At 38.2% G+C, this 17,905-nt stretch overlaps 1 protein-coding gene across 6 annotated transcripts in view; it reads right to left on the minus strand.

The window, feature by feature from the left end:
- Tpd52l1 (TPD52 like 1) overlaps window positions 1-17,905 on the minus strand; it is an 89,376-nt gene that overhangs the window by 32,480 nt on the left and 38,991 nt on the right. For all 6 annotated transcript variants that reach the window (XM_026381415.2, XM_077801870.1, XM_026381399.2 and 3 more), the window contains exon 2: window positions 6,176-6,291. In XM_026381415.2, coding sequence (XP_026237200.2) covers window positions 6,176-6,291 — 116 coding nt within the window. The remainder of the gene's footprint in view (window positions 1-6,175; window positions 6,292-17,905) is intronic.

Below are 17,905 nucleotides of genomic sequence, written 5' to 3' on the forward strand. Positions count from 1 at the left end.
GAACTACATAACTAATCCATTATACATCTTGCAAATGTGTTCTCTAGGGATGAGGATGTGCTCAGTGGTCAAGTGCCCCTGAGTTCAATACCTCATTACACCTGGACCCCAAGAAAGTACTTTAAAGGATGACGGTGGTGAATTTATTTCCCACATTTGACAAGGAGACTTTCTAGAACTAGTTCTATTATTGCGTCTCACCTTCAGTTCAAAGAGGAGTCAACCAGAGAGCATTGTTAGAATGCAGAATCCAAGCTATGTGCCCATTTTTTTAATATCCTGAGATTCAACAAGTATCCCCAGATACTCTGATGCAGATAGTGTGGAAAATCCTCACATCAAATTTGGAACAAAATGGAAAAAGGTAAATTACATTAATTGATTAAAATATTTACTATATTTTTTCCATTTAGTTTAAAAATAATTATTTCTTCATTAGAAATTTATAGCCTGTTTCTTTGTTTTCTTGATTCTCTAGAAGATCTACTTGTAGGATAAATACTTATGATCAAAATTATATATCTAAACTTGATTATTTAAATATGAATTGCAGGGCAGGGGTTGTGGCTCAGGGGTAGAGTACCTGCCTAGCAAGTGCAATGTGCTGGGTTTGATCTTCAGCACCACATAAAAATACATAAATAAATAAAATAAAGGTATGGTGTGCAACTACAACTAAAAAATGAGTATTAAAAATATGAATTGCAGCAAAATAACAAGTGTTGATACAGATGTGGAAGAACTGGAACCTCTAAATGCTGCTGGTAAGAATGTGAAATAATTCAGCCACCATGGATTACAGTACAGTGATCCACAGTTTCTCAAAAAGTTAAGTACAGAATTACTATTTTACCCAGAAGTTCTACTCTTCACTATATACCCCAAGAAACTGAGAACAGTTACTCGAACAAGTACCTGTACATCCATGTTCACAGCACAACACTAATCACAATAGCCAAGAGGTGGAAACAGCCCATAAATATATAAACAGTAGTTTATATTACAATACTATTTATTCAACCTTAAAAAAGAAATGAAGTATTGATGCATGCTCCAACATGGATGAACTTGAAAAACCTTAGGCTACAAGTGTCCATCAAAAATGAAAGGATAAAGAAAATGTGGTATATATACACAATGGAGTTTTATTCAGCCATAAAAAATGAAATTATGTCATTTGCAGGAAAACTTATGCAACTTGAGACCAAAATAAGCAAAATAAGCAAACTCAGAAAGTCAAGGGTCTTATGTTTTCTCCCATATATGGAAGCTAGAGATAAAAAAGAAAAGAAAGGTGTTGGGGAAGAGGACGGGGGGGGGGGGGTGATCACATGAAAAGCAAAGGAAAATCAGTAGAATAGAAGGGAGGTACCAGTGGGTGGAAGAGGAGAAAGGAGAGGGGAAGTATTGGGGAGGGATATTGGCCAAATTATATAGTGTTCATGTGCAAATACACAACAATAAATCCCACCATTATGTACAACTATAGTGTAGCAATTAAAAAAAAATTAGGCTTCCTGAAAGAAGCCAGACACAAACATCATATATTGTATTATTCCATTTATTTGAAATATTCAGGTACGTTAAATCCCTGTATAGATTCAGATTAGGTAAGCCCCTGGGTCTCCATATAGAGTGCAAGTGGAACATTGCCAGAGGCTAAGGAGGTGGGAATGGGAAGCAACAGCCGAATGTACATAGTTCCTTCTCAAGGTGACAAAAATGTTTTGGAATCACATTGAGGTAGTTGATGATAGTACATTGTGAATACACAAAATGCCACTGGATTGTTCATTTAAAAATGGTTTATCTTATGTTCTGTAAACTTGACAAAAATGTGAATTAACTAATCCAAATTAGCTAATAAATTAATTTCAATCTGAAATTTATGTTAAGATTAAAAATTTATTTTTCTATTTTACCAGCAATCAATGAAATGTATAACTAAAACTCAGGAGTAAAACTTTCATCAGTATGAATCACCAGTGTACTGTTTAGGAGTGATATCATTTTGTGGCTTTTACATACTCTTTCAAGACCTGCCTCTTCAGGCTCTTCCTGGCTTGAGGAGAAAATACCAGAAAAGAAAAATGAAAATGCACATACTATCTGGGCAGGGCGTAACAATAAGGCCGATTGACCATAAACACATGTGAGCTGCTCACTAGCCCAATCCAAAAAGAGGGGAGATCTTGGGGAAAGAACACAGAGAGAAAGGCCCAAGGCTCAGCGCTCTTCTTTAAGAGCCTAAGAGATAGTAGCTGAGGGCAATGTGCATTCTTGGGGACATATGTACCAAATGAAGAAGGAAGAGTCAAGACAGAGTTGGAGGAAGCACAAAAATAGGCTTTGCCTACTCACTAATACCATTTGGTGTACTTCCAACTCCTATTAATATGTATTTTTTCTTGAGTCATTTTATCTAGGAGCCATTGGCAGTATTTGACTATTATATAACCACAAAATGGGCAGTACTAATGCCTATACTTCATCCCTTCCAAAAATCAAGACACATTATCTATAATTCCAATGCCAGGCACAGAATGCATCTTAGTGAAATTAAAGTGGAAGTGAGATGACAGTAACAGAATAATTCATCAAGTTTATTTTAAGAGAAAGAGAGAAATTAAAATGTTTCAAAACCTCAAAACCAGCTGGTAACAAGACAACAAATATCAGAAACAAAATAGTACTTCTTGGTACATTGATAAAGTTTGTAAAAAATGCCTATTCTACTTTGAGCATTTGCAAACATAAATATTCTCATAAGCTGCACAATAATTTCAATTAACTCTATTAACTGGACTCCTTCTATGCACAAACCATCACACCAGATCAGAGATGATGTTGGCTTCACATTCAGAGGGCTTTCAAGAACACACATACAGTATGACCACAACAATAAATTAAAGATCAAATTCTATTAAAAAAAATTCTTTAAAAATATTTATTTCAAAAAGATGAATTCATCCAAGGTGAAGCCTTTTTGACATGACTGGCTTATGTCATTTCTTCCACCAAAAGAAGTCTTCCTGTTGCCAGCACTTGATAAATATACAAAATGCTGGTTGTGCGAGCAACCATGGGTTTTGAGAAAGTAGAAGTCTAAGGGCATCCTCCTGGAGGATCCACAACAAAGCAGGGGAATAAGGCTGGGGGAAGTGAGATGAAAGGCTGGAGGAGGAGGGATCCACCCCAGCAGGAAGGCAACAGGAGGACATGTGGGAATGAGGAAGAGTGAATTAAAGTACAGACTGCAAACCTGGCACATCAGAGACCTGATTTTGGCAAAGCAGTAAAAAGTGGGAAGTGTATGTATACACAGAGGCCTTGCTCTGAATCACAGCCACCTCTGCATGCCTGGGTCAAAGGCAGTTATCCAATAAGCTGGCCTTTGGGGAATCTTGGCACTCAGGTGTCTAACAGGCTAGTAAGATCTCTCCTTGGACAGAGAGTACTGTTCCTTTTGACCAAGGGAGAATTTCTGTGAAGAGTTGAGACCATGGAGCAGAGTTGTTTCCAAGATGTCTTAATTATTCTTAAGGCTGGTGGGGAGACTCCTGAGATAGATCTCTGGGTGACCTTGTTATAATGAAACCAGAGCACTGAGGTAAAATCTGAATGCATCTGTGATGTGAAAGGACCAGATCTGCTCTGTGTGTGCATGTGTATGTTTGTGCTCATGGATGCATGTGCACATGTACTTGTAAACGATGAGAGCAGATTTAGGAAAAGAATAAGCATAAAGCAGTGGTGCCTTGAGGTGAAGGGCGAAGAAATGGAAATGCAAAGAAAAATCACAAGGATACCTTGCTTTGTTTTTCACTAGCCCTGGGGCCCAGAGTCGAGCCTAAGTCACTATGATGTTACCTTTGGCAACATGCAGTACTTCATCTGAAGAAGGCAGAAATAAGACAAGAAGCTCTTGCACTGAAGGCTAATGCATTATGGAGGATGAAAGCATGAATCCCCATAACTTGAACACAGTATCAGAGAGTCTGGTGTTATCTTCAGAAGTCAGGCTCCAAACATCTTAGAAATGAAATTTGCTGGAAGCTTATTACAGTGGCCAAATGAGACAGGAATTTATAAAAACACTACTAGTTTTTTGGTATTCAGAGACATCCATTTAAAACCAGTGCTTATTGGGCTGGGGTTGTGGCTCAGCGCTTGTCTAGCTCATGTGAGGCACTAGGTTCAATCCTTAGCACCACATAAAAAAATAAATAAATAAAATAAAGGTATTGTGTCCATCTACAACTAAAAATATATATTAAAAACAACCAAACCAGTATTTACTCTTTCCTGATCACAGAATAAATGCTCATTGTCGAACATTTAGAAAATATAGAATGCAAAAAAAAAAAAACAAACATAGATTCATACATGTACCTGTGTACATGTCAGTCTTTGCAGAACCCAGAAGAAATCAAGGCATTTTATAGCAGCTCGTCTGTAACAGAGGATGTGCTTGTACATAGATCAAAGCTCTCAGAAGAAGAAGTTGTTTTAGCTTAGAGTTAGTTAGCTTACACCAGTCTGCAAGAAAAAACTTCTGGGCAATGCTGTTGACATGAACAGGTCATGAACCAGAATTTGGGGCCATAAGAAAATGTGGGGCGAGCCCGTTACCCATTAAGGCCAACTTTGGTCTGTGTACTCTGGTCTGTGTGGCCAGTTGGTGACCACAGACAGAACCAGCTAAAGACCCAAGCAGTTTCATTTGAGGCACTGTGTTACTGAAATAATTTCTCCTTGTACCAGAGGAACAAGCTGCTCTTTAGATTTTAAAATAATATTACTTTAAAGTCAGGGACAGAAAGAAAAATGCTACATGATATCACTAATTTGTGGAATCAAAAAAAAAGCTGATCTCATGGACGCAGAGGAGATCAGTGATTACCAGAAACTGGAAGGGTAGGCAGAAGGGGAAATGGATTAGTCAACATGTATAAAATTACCGAGAAGAAATAAGTTGTGGTATCCTATTTCACAGTAAGATGATGATAGTTAACAATATTATACTATATATTTCAAAATAAACTTCTAGAAGAGAAGATCTGGGGTGTGTTCTTATCACAAAGCAAGGATAAATGTTTGGGGCGATGGAAATGCTAATGACCCTGATGTGATCACCACACACTGTATATCTATATGGATACATGACGCTGCACCTCACTACTACTATGTGCAACTGTTATGTGTCAATTGAAAATAATATTTAAAGATATTTTTAATGAAATTATTTTAGGATGTGTCTTGTAAAAGCATCTGGAAAGTCCTTCATATTATGTTGAGCTATCATAACGTATGCTCTCAGAACAGAGTGGGCTGAGAGGCGGTGGATATGGTGGAGCTCAAAGTGGTGTCCTGAGCCTGTGCCAAGGTCCTGGGCAGGAAGGGAAAGCTTTGCTTCCAGTGGGAAAGGGAGCCTCCTGCCTTGTGCACTGTGAACAGAGCGCAGAAGGACACTGGTCTCTGGCTCTCTTGTTCTGCTGCTACATTCTATCCAAGGAGTCCTTTCTCCAGCCTCTCCACCTAGAAAGTAAAAGCTCCTCAGCACCAAGTCTAAGGATGAGTGGGTCCTGCAAAGGCTTGAACAAGACCTGTACTCACCACGAGACCAGCACCCTCCTCTCCACTAACCCAGATCCCATGGCAACTACACAAGATATAATTAACCTTCAATTAATATAGCTCTCCTCTCCACCCCCACTTTATTATTCTGCAAAAGAGTAAATTCAGTTGATTTCATACTTGAATTTTTCATAATTAAAATAAAAACACCATTTCACAGAAAGCTAACTGACTTAAAACAAATGGCTCTTAAAGAGGAGCTTGCATTTGTACAAAGCCTTTAAGAAATTCCATCAGGTGTGTAGGTGATGTATCCCATAGTATCATGATACTAAAAAGAACAAGAAGTACATATTTAACACTAGTTATTGCTGTTGATTAAAACAGCTCAACCATTCATTTTACCACTGTAACCAATAGGTAACTAATAATTAGCTCTACAAAAATAACTTGGAGAAAAATCAGTCATCTTGCAATGTATTTATAACAGTTTTGTAAATAAAAGACCAAATAATTGCAATATGGGACTGTATCACACTAATATTAATGTTCAAGAACCAAGACAGAAATAGCAAATAAAGAAGATTACTAAACATACCTGAACTAATTCTGCCTTCAACTCCTCCTTCTCCTCCTCAGAGAGCATGCTAGAGAAGTCAGCACTGGCTACTGCATCCTCATCTCTTCCTTGCAATGGTTCCGTCTCCAACAAACCTTTAGGCAAAATTAATAAACATAATGCAATTTAAAAAATAAACTTATGCCAACTTCTGTTTCCATACCTGGAGAACTAAAGACACTGGGTGACCCTCCCACTGGAAAATGAAAACTTCCAGAAAAGAAAAAAATATCATCCTAAATGTGTAATGAGCTCTAAGAGCACAAAGAATGCTCAGGAGTCAAAAGTGAGAACAGAAAGCCCAGGATGTAAGCACAATAAGCTTCATCAACTTTTGTCTTTGCCACACAGGTGAATTCTGGGTTTGCTTTTTACTATTGCTGAGGGCCATTGCCAAGTAGGAATGACGCGTACCCCATGTTGCTTAGAGGACATTCGATGGGACATTGCATGTATGCTTTAGTAAGGTGACCTTGCTCAAAGACCAGGGCGGATCTGGGTTTAGAGCTGATCAGGTTTGAGGAAGTTCCCTGCTCCTTGAGTTTAAGGCATTCCCGGTTTTAGACAAGTTTAGGGCCTTCCCGGTTTAAGACAATATGGGTTTTAGGGAAGTTGGAGGTTGAAGATTATTGCTGCTGGGATTAGGGTGTTCCTGCTGCTTGTTCCCGTTGAGTTCTCGTGAGATTCAAAATGGGATTTGGAAAAAAGCCTCGTGGAGTAGGTGAATTGGACGGGCAGATTTTGGATTTCCCCAGAACGTGTTTGTGTAGAGGCCGGTGTGAGTTCGGGAATAAAGAATTGCTGTTTGAATCTACAAGTGTGTGGTGGCTCGTGATCTTGTGCCAAGCCGAGACATTGGCATACTATGTCAGGGGGCCCAAGACCCACCCAAGAAAGGGGTTTAATGTGAGACCTCTGTAGAAACCTGCGTCTGCAGAGTGACATCCCAAGAGGCAGGTGAACTAGAAATGAATGGCTTTCTTCTCCACAGGGGTATGCCCATCTTGAAACTCGGCATCTAATGGACAGACCAAAAAAAAAAAAAAAAAAAAAACCCACCCATCTACTGAGAACTGATAATCCTGAGTGGAATTGCAGGCGAACCTGTCACTTAACTCCACTCTATTGAGGGCTTCAAAACAATCTCCAGACCAGAATTTAAAATACGAAGGCTTTTCCCACTTTGGGTGTGGTAAGAGTCCCAAATTGCAACAGTAGCAGCTGCCAGGAAACATTAAAAGACTAAGGTTCTGGCAGAGGACGACCAAAGGACCGGTTTTTGATGCCATTATTGTGCCGTGGTCTAACTACAGGACAGCTCAACTTGTAACTTGTTATACTAGAAAAATGCCTTCTCATTTAAATATAAAGAAGTTCCCAGGAAGGCCCCTGGGCATCTGGCAGACATCCTGTGCCTGGGTTCTCTGGAGGACCCAGGAAACAGGCCCAAACATGTATAAAAGCTTCATTTACAATATGATTCCTGACAGAGCTGGCATTTACACATCTGTGGAAAAAGGAGGGCCTTTTAATAGACTGTTCTGAAACAAAGAACTATCTATGTAGGAAGTTTAGACACCTTCACGCCATTCACTGGGTCAAAGCTCTGGACATTCTAGAAGACAATCCAGGAGTTTATACTTGTGAACCTCTGGGTAGTAGGGTCATTCTTAAACAAGACACAATAAGGGTAAACCAGGGAAGAAAGGATGGATAAGATTAAAAATGTCTCTTCATCAAACACTGCAAGAAAATGAAAAGACAGCCACTGACTAGAAGGTACCTGTCACATACATAATGAACAAAAGCTTTGTTCCTAAAATATACAGAATTTCTGCAAACCAATTTTAAAACCAAAAAAATAACCCAATAGAAAAATGGGTCAAAAGACCCAAACAGACTCTTTCTGGGAAACAATCACAAATGGTTAACAAGCCTGAGAAAATCTGCACAACTTCATTGACACCCAGGGGAACACTAGCTGAATCATTTATTTCACATTGACTGGGTTAGCAAAAAGTTTCAAGTTGATATTACTAAATGCTCATGACCACATGGAGGATCCAGATCTCACATGCTACTGTAAAGAATATAAATAAATAAAAATAATTTGGAAAATAATTTAGCATTACCTATTAGAACTTAATTTTCATATACTCTACAACCCACCAATTCAACACCTATGTATGTATCCGGTGTTCTACATGAGCCTCAGATACTCTAAATGAACACAGAGGTCATTAATAACAACCTTCATGCAAAAGTCCATAAACAGGATGTTGCAGAAGTATGCCAGGGTGCAATTACACAACACAGGCTTGACAGCCCCAGCACAGAGAGAGAACAACAGCTATCCACACCATGTGGATAAAATTTAGAGACAAGACAATGAAAAACACAATTTTCAGAAGAACAATAAAGTATAATTCCACTCACATGATACCCCAAAGCATGCAAACTAAATAAAGTATTGTTTAGCATAAAATTATGTTTAAAAGTCAGATAAGGATAAAGAATTCAGGACTGTGGTTTTCTTCGATGAAGACTGTAGGAACAGATGGAGGCTATAGGAACCCTATAGGATTAATGGCAATGCTTCATTTTTGGGACACAGAATTTCTGTGTATGTGTATGTTCTGTATTTTACCCTTATTTTACAAATATTCTTTTCTTTACTTATTTATTATTCCATAAAACAATTAAAATGAATTTTATATGAAATGAAAAGACAAAGGTAAAAATTACCCTACATAATCAGAACATGTCAGGTAAAGAGAGTAAAAACATGGCTCAAGTTTGCATGGATCTTCTGAAGCTGGTCTTACCCTGAGTCCCTCAAACCTATATCCTTTTGCCTGAATCAGCAGGGTACCACTATCACCTTGCACCATTTCTAAGACTCTGACACACATTTGTAATTGGGGTCTATCACTGCTCCAATGTCATCAGACCCTTTTCCTTCTACCCAGAGGCCAGTTTCAATGCTAAGAAACTTTCTTCTTCATAAGTAACATTTGTTCAGTGTAAGAAGACAGTAGAATAAAATGATCCATTATTAATTAAAGTCGACATTAATCACACTATCTAAGAAGAGTAATCACTTTGGTTCTTCCTTTCTTATATTTCTTCCATGTATAGATATACTGTATTGTGTACTTGTAGAGCATGACTTATTGATTCAATGGGATATCATAAATATCTTTTCATGTCTAAAAGCACATATCCATGTTTATATATTTTTGATAACTGTATTTTTGCTGCACTGATGATTGATGATTTATTCTGTTTCTGGGAAGCTACAGTGAATATCTCCTAGCTAAATTATTAGTCAAAACATAGATGATTTACTATACATCGGACTATTCAGTCAAAGGGCAAGGACATTTTTAAACCTATTTTCAAATTATCCCCAGAGAGTATACATCAATATTATGCAAATACCAGAAACCTATGAAAATAACAGACTTAGGAGAATATAGAGAAGACTCTTACCACAACAATGCAACTACAGACTATTGGGTGGAAATATTTTATTTATTTATCCAGTAAATATGCTTATATGTAGTCAATGTGTTTTTAGCTAATGTTTTATGATACTGTCTAAACCAGGAATCAGAAGAAATTCCAAGCACAGGTACAAGAAAGGATGCAGAAGGTAAGCTCTCCCTTACACTAGGGGTTAGAAGAGAGCAATGGTGGTAGAAAGTACAAGGCACTGTAGTCTTCTCTCCAACTCACCCTGGCCCAGGGACTTACAAATATTGCTCAAATTTAACAGGAACCCAACTACTCAATCTTCCTTTATTTTCATAGTCTGAGAAGACACTGGTCAGAGAACTGGTCAGAGAGCTCCAAGAGCTTAGACTTTTCAAGACCTAAAATATCTTTACTATCTCCCTGTATTCTAGAAAGAAAGTCCAAATCTTATGTAATGTATAGTTGAACTGGGAAACTTCTAGTGAAAATAGGAAGAGGCAGACCCAATAGCCAGCATTAATGATAAAGTGAGATATTCTGCACTGGACTCTGGCCCCACTCTTCAGAGACCTCATAACTCTTTCAGAGTCTCACTGCCAGAAACTTCTCATTCAAGAAAACTGCCCCGAGACCAGGTTGCTAGCTAGTCCAGGTCCAAGGTTCCTCTCTTCTTTTTCCATTTGTGCATCTATTTCCCTGCCACATCCTATCCCAGTGGGTGTTTTTGGAGTTGAACAGTTCAGCACAAGGTGCCACATTAACACAAACAAAATGCAAACAAGACCTGGTGTGTTCAGCAGAACATGTTCCACTCTCTGGGTCAGGAGAGCAGCAATCAAGTTATGAAGTCAAAGGATAATTACAGAATCAAGGAGTAGATAAAAATAGGAGTTAATTTTTTTAAAAAAGGGGGGTGATTTACCAGTTAAACTGAATCAAAATCAGGAGAGAAAGAAAGAGAAAAAAGGAAATGATAAAAGATACCAAGTAACAGATAATGAGAGAATCGAGTATAAAATTATAAGATTACCTGTTACCATAGAAGCAGATATTAAAGATGAAAAACATACATTTTGATGAAAGCAGTTATCATTGGGCAAATCCACTCAAGAATCACAATTTTTAGCAACTATAAGTACATTTTGAGCCAGAGGTGTCAACTGTGCCCCTCTCTTTGACACAGAGCAAAGAGGGCTATAGTGGGAGTTGAGAGAACTGGAATTCTAGTTGTAGTTTCGCCCCTAGCTAGTAAACTACATTAGACCTTGATTATTTTATCTGTAAAATGGACACCTATAGGATTGTTGCTAAGATTCAATGCCACTTGCTTCCTTGGTAAGAAGTAGGTACCCCTGCAGCAGAGACTGAGGTTACAGGCCCCAGCCAGAGGTCTGGATGGAGGAGGGAAGAGAATCTCCCAACAATAAGAGCCAAAGCGAGGCTGAATCTGCCTGGAGGGTCAACTGGGCCTAAACTCAGCTAAAGGACATACGATCACAAGTAATGGGTATAGGAAAACCTCAGCATCGGAGAATATCACCTTCCCTGTGACTAAAGAATCATAAACAAATGTGAAGCACTGTATGGGTCACATGAGTCCTTCCTGATATACAGTCTCTCCTTGGACTGGGACAAAGGAAAAGGGGAGCTATCTAGAAAAGGAGAAGACTGACCCAGATGGTAACCGTTTATTGAGGAGTTGGGAATTATTTATAGAGGCTCTTAAAAATGACTGCATTGGAATGGACTAAGCCTAATATTATTCTCTCACTGCCCAAAACCTAGGAGCTCAAACTTAAATCAGGTATGGGTTTAAAAAAATACTGAGCACATGTATGTATGGGCACCAAGATGTAATGTGAATGAAGTCTGCAACTATGATAAGGAGGATTTTGCACTTAAGGACTGCCAGTTTACTGTTTTACAAGCAAAATTATACATAAATAATATGTTTAATAATGGTAACAAAGAATCATAGGTCTGATTCTAGTGCAGAAATTGCACTACTCTATTGGCCAAAGGAGACCTCTGGAATGCAGGTAAGTGTTCAAGTATTTGTCAGGTGTTACCATAAATTTGCTATCACTATACCTAAAATTGGCCAGCAATATTCCCATCTTCGTGTCATTTGCAGAGATGAATGGCACAACAAACATAACTAAATGCAGTGAGTTATCACTTTGGCTTGATCCCAGACTTGCTGATGAGGAATCACACTCAATCCCAAGCTGCTGGGCCCTAACTAAGACTAGTCTTGCTCCAAAGCCAAAGTTCCTCTCTTATTCTGTTTTCTGCTGCTATAACAGAATACCTGACACTGAGTGATTTACAGAGAAGAGAGATTCATTTATCATAGTTTTATAGCTGAGAAGTCAAAATCAAGGGTCTTACACTTGTGTGTCTCCTTGCTGTGTCATCCCATGGAGGATGGGCAAGACAGCACTCATAAGAGAGGAAGAAAGGGGACCAAACTCACCCTTTCACCAGGAATCTACTCCTGCAGTAACTAATCTACTTCCACATTAGCAGTTTGAATCCATAGGTGAGGAAGAGTCCTCATGATCTAACCATCTCTTAAAGTCCCACTTTTTAAGATGTTAGGGATTAGTTTCCATCACACGAACTTCAGGGACGTATTCAAGACACAGCAGTGCTTCCCTGTCTTACAACCGTCTGAAGAACATTAAACAAAATGTTAGCAGCCATGAATCATGAGATGAGCTTTAGGTTAAGGTGCCCACTCCAATCTTGAGACCAAACCACCCGCTGCCGTCCACATACTCTTAATGCATCCAGTCAAACATTCCTGGAGGTTAGATGGTGGCTTCATGGCCATAATTGACTTTGAGAGCTGAAGTCATTACAAACTATGATTTTGCTTCAGTGACCATATCCTGTGTTTTTGGCAAATATATAGAAATTACAGAATTACTTTCAAATAGAAACATAATATTGTACTAAATGAGGGAATGTAATAAATCCAGCTATGTAACCAAGCAAAGGGAAAAAAAAAACCACCTACTTTGAAAAGAATACAAAATTATCCCAAGATTTAATAAAAGAAGGAATGCAATAAAGTAGCTTAAATGAAAATTAATCATGTCTTAAATAAGATATTTAAGACCATAATATTTATCACTTAATTATATTTTCTTCATAATGTCTGGTAAAAATAACCTCAGGAATTATTTTAACATAAAACTTTGGAATATCTCCATTTATTCCCCAAGGGAAAAACATTGAGCTAATCCCATTACTTTAGGATTTATGATTATTTTTAAGAGCACACTAAAACTAAGACAATTCTAGAAAGGTGAAAATTAAAGATATAAAACAAGTTTATTTACTAGCATCTTGCTTTCTGCACATTTCTTTAACCCATCACAGAAATCTAACTATAACTTCTCTTGCACTTCTCTTAACTGAACTGCTTTTCATTCATTTTTTTTTAAAAAATAACTTGTCACATTTCCTGTTGCCCGGTAACTCTGGTAGAGGCTGCAATGCCAAGAACAATACAGGGGTGCTTTACCCCCTCACATCCTAAAGCCAAGTCTTGACTCCTAATGGATGAAAAGCCAAGGGATTTTAAAGTGGGTTCTGCAGGACTGGAGACCTCCTACCTCCAGCTGTTGAAAGTTGGGTCAGATTGTTGTAGGGAAACAGTGGCATTGTGGGAAATTTGCTTACATACACAATCATAAAAATAAATCATAATCCCACCTCTCAGAGGTCATACATTCAGTCTACATTTTTCCTAGATACTGCAGTATACATATTTCCCCCACATTTTACTATCTAATAAATTCAGATGCCTCTTACCATCAATAGTGTCTTAGTATTAATTGGTAGTATTTCTTTCTTTCTTGGTGGTATACAGAATGATGGGTATCTTAATACTTTTGGCACCTTAGAAGTTTCAAGTCACATACACACTGGTATATACTACCAAATCATCCCTGAGTACCTATGGGAGATTGGCTCCAGGACCCCACACAAATAACCAAAGTCTTCAAATGCTAAAGTCCATTTTTAAAATGGCCTTGTATTTGCATATAACCTACATATATACTCCCATATGCTACAAAAGTCATCGACAGATCTCTTATGAATCTAATACAATGTAAATATTATATAAATAATGTTATTCTGTACTGTTTAGAAAATAATGACAAGGAAAAAATCTGTACATGTTCAGTACAGGCACAATTTATTTTTCTGAATATCTTTGATCCACAGTTGGTTGGACCCAGGAATGTGAAACCTGCATAAAGGAAGAGCTAGACTGTATGTGTCCATATCTATGTAACTAGAAATGAGATATCATCACTTCTTTTCCCCTCTTCCTCTGTCACAGAAAACCATCTTAGATGACTACAGTTACCCCACCCTTATCTCCAGCAGAACCCTTGTAAAATATGTAAAGAACTGCTATCAGGCAGCCTCTTTGTTGCTCTTTAATGATAATTTTTGGCCTTAAGAGAAGTTAATGAGAGACTCAGATTTTCACCTGCAACCGAGTAGCATAATAATTTACTATTCTTAAGCCTTTTGGGGGGTTTCTTTCCCTGAATCATGCCAAAATATATTCTGAAACTCAGAAGAAAGGTCTGCCTCAACTCTGAAACCATACTGAGAAGGGCTTAGCTGTTACTACCACTGAGGGAGCTTTCCTCTCAGCAGCTGCTCAATTACTCTCTCAAGGGAAGAAGTAGAATAAATGTGATTTTTCAAAAACATGAGCTAGGCACCAAACATATTATACATCTTATTTTTTTCTCTTCCTCCCCAGAAGCACACTAGTCAGGTGGCACCATGAACATTAAAGGGTCTGAGATTTTACTCAACTTGCAAGTGAACAAATGACCTGCTACAATTTCCCAAATGCTTGGAGAAGAACCAAGACTCTTGGCTAAAAGACTTATGGCATGAATACCATATTTAGTTTTGTTTTGGTTTAGATATGAAGTATCCCTACAAAAGCTCATGTTGAGCAATGCAGGAGTGTTCAGAGGCGAAATGATTAGATTATGAGATCTGTGACCTAATCAGTGGATTAATCAATTTGATGGGTTAGTAATCTAAATTGATTACTGGGTGGTAATTTGTAGGCAGGTAGGGCATGGTGGGAGAAAGCATGTCACTGAGGGCATGTCCTTGGGAACTACATTTTGTCCCTGGATGCTTGCTCATTCCTTCCTGGTTGCCCTGAGATGAGCAACCCTAGGTTGCCTCTGCCGTGCCCTTTTGCCATGCTATTCTCCCCCAGGAAGCAAAGCAATGGTGTCAGCCGATCATGGACTGAACCTCTAAAACTGTGAGCCCAAAATAAACTTTTCCCCCTCTAAGTTATCCTTGTCAGGTATTTTTGTCACAGCAATGAATATCTGACTGATGCAAGGTTGGTTCTCCGAGCCACCAAACTCCCTAGAAAAGCCTAGGTGGATACAGTGCACACAATGGGTTTGCTTCCCAGGTGAAGAGCACTGAACCCAGGGAACGTGAATCTTTTTTAATAGGCAGTAAGCAAACCTGCCTGCTCTCAGACTCCTCCTGTCAAACCCTCTGCTCACTGAAAGCCAAAGTCTGAAGCTTTCATAGCCTCAGCCTCCCCACTGGGAAGAGTCGGGGTAAGATTATGTCTCTCAAACTTTCTCTTATAGGACTTGCTCTACTTATATCACTGGATTAATAGGGCTGGGGATATAGCTTAGTTGGTAGAGTACTTGCTTTGCATGCACAAGGGCCTGGGCTCAATCCCCAGTACCACACACACACACACACACACACACACACACACACACCTTAAGATAAAAATCAAACGATCAAGTTGGCCAGATGCTGTTTCCATGATATCTGTCATATTTGTCTATGCCTTTTAATTTTCATTGCTATGACAATGACTCAGGCTTCTACCACTACATACTCAGATTGCTGAAATTTGAGTCACATTTCATCTCCCTGCTTGTAGACTTTCCCCACCAACAAATCTGCACAACACTGAAATAAATATTTTGAACACATTACTTCCATAATGTCAAAACCCAGTTCAGAAACAGTCAATAGATGAATATCCGTTGCTTCTAGCCTAAATCTGAACATTCTTATACACACAGCTGGCTGCAAGTGATAATTGCAACTATACTGATTATGATTTTTTCCACTAGTCTCTTTTCCAGCTGGGCTGCCAAATGCAGTGTTCCTGGGTCACATCCTATCCATTCCCAATCTTTAATGTCATTCCATCACTGCTGAAAGACTTTTCTTTCCTTCTCCTCAGTTTCTCTTCTAAAAATTCTGCCAAGTTGTCTAAAACCATAGAATAACTAGTATCATGTTGAATGCCTTAATTTGATTTAAACTGATGGCCCATCTGTCTTTGTAATATTAATCTGCACATTAGTCTCTCTATACATATTACTGTTATATACTTTATATAATCTGAACTGCATTACAAGTCACATCATAACTAAGATACACAATACTCTGTAAATATTATTGTCCACCTTAAAATGCAAGGAACATGTGAGTCACCACTATTAATAGTGTTGTTTTCCAAGCTTTGGTCTCATCTAATAATGTAGCTAAAACTAGAAATTATATCTATAATGCTCAGTCTGAGAATGTACTGGTCAATTGAATAAAGAAAAATTTTATGCTTTTTACTAAATATTTTATTTGAAGATGCTTCTGGGGTTGAGCGATTAAATTCTGAGACTCTATGGTTCCTTTTTCCTTCTTGTTCTTTTTAATGTGCTGCTTAGATGATCATCTAAATAGTGCTGATTTAAACTGACTATCATCTCTAAATAAAGATTTCTGACTAGCTAAAATCTGACATTAGCTAAAAATGGCAGTGATACATTATTACAGAAAATGATCAACAAGTATATACAATTATATTCTTCCATTTCTCATTCAACCATTTCTGACAGAAGAGGTAAATATGTCATTGATGTAAAATTCTCAGGTTAACTGTGTACTGACAGCCTGGTAACCGGCAAAGTTACCAAAATTCAATTGAACACTAAAGATAGCAAAAGTTATATGGTACCACACTGTAATCAAGTACACAGGGACTAAAGGAATAGACAACCTTCAAGAACCTCAAACCAGTTAAGGTTTCTAGGATGCATATAAACCTAAATGTTAATTTCCAAGATCTGACCAGGACTCCTACTCACCCCAAGGAATAATAATCTGAGAGCTCAAACTGGACTTGTTTAAGAAAGGCTTCCTGGTCTCATGTCCAACACATGCCCGTGAGAGGCTCTGAAAATCATGTGTGGATTTGGATGATGGGTAGATCTGACCTGCTAACTCCATGGGTACAAAGACACTGCTGTGGACCATGGGAGTTGCCTGCTTCAGATAATCATTTCCCTGGGCTGAGAACAGGAAATGTTACTGCATTAAGACATGGCTTTGCTCTGCTTCCCGGCTGTCATGAACCGATCAGATTTCCTCTGCCATGCCCTTTCACCACGATGTTTGTCTCACATTGGGGCCAGAGCTGTGGAGTCAGTCAACCATGGTAAGACCATGAAACAAAATAAACTTTTACTTCTCAAAAAAAAAAAAAACTAAAAAGAAAGGAAAAAAAAGGCATAGTTTTACAGTCTGAGATCCTCATATTGGCTGCAGATTTGAGACAGGTCGTATTTCAAGCTATCATCTGCAGTGTTTTAGGATCCAAAATTTTATTTCACCAATTTACACTATATTCCTCTCATATTCCCAGATAAATTCTAAATCTTTACTTTCTCAGAAAAGAAACAAGTATGTGAAAAGACAATTGAACCAATGTCTTCATGTCTTAAAGACACAGCAGAGGCCATCAGCCTCTTGGATGTTAGTTTCTACTAACAAACATTTGGGGAGAATGATTTGCCAGTAAAGCAAACACCTTACGGTAAGTAGGGCACACATGAAAAGCAAATGATTGTGTGACACGCATGGCAAAGAACAATGACTTCAAAATATTGCAGCACTCAATGAGCTGTATTTTACCTGCATGATTGTCTGTTTCTTCCTTTAGATCACAAGGTGTCTTTTTCTTTGTATCTCCCTGCTTTGTTCATAGGAGGTACTCAATAAATATTTGTGGAATAGTTTAATTAGCCATTGTGGCCTTACATACATATTGTTCAAATGTCTACAAATTAAACTTGCTACTCAGCATGGAGGCATCTCTCTTCTTGTAATGTTGAAGATAAAATGACGGAGATTTTA

This window comes from Urocitellus parryii, chromosome 8 (assembly GCF_045843805.1).
Source record: "Urocitellus parryii isolate mUroPar1 chromosome 8, mUroPar1.hap1, whole genome shotgun sequence".
In the NCBI taxonomy this organism is placed as follows: domain Eukaryota; kingdom Metazoa; phylum Chordata; class Mammalia; order Rodentia; family Sciuridae; genus Urocitellus; species Urocitellus parryii.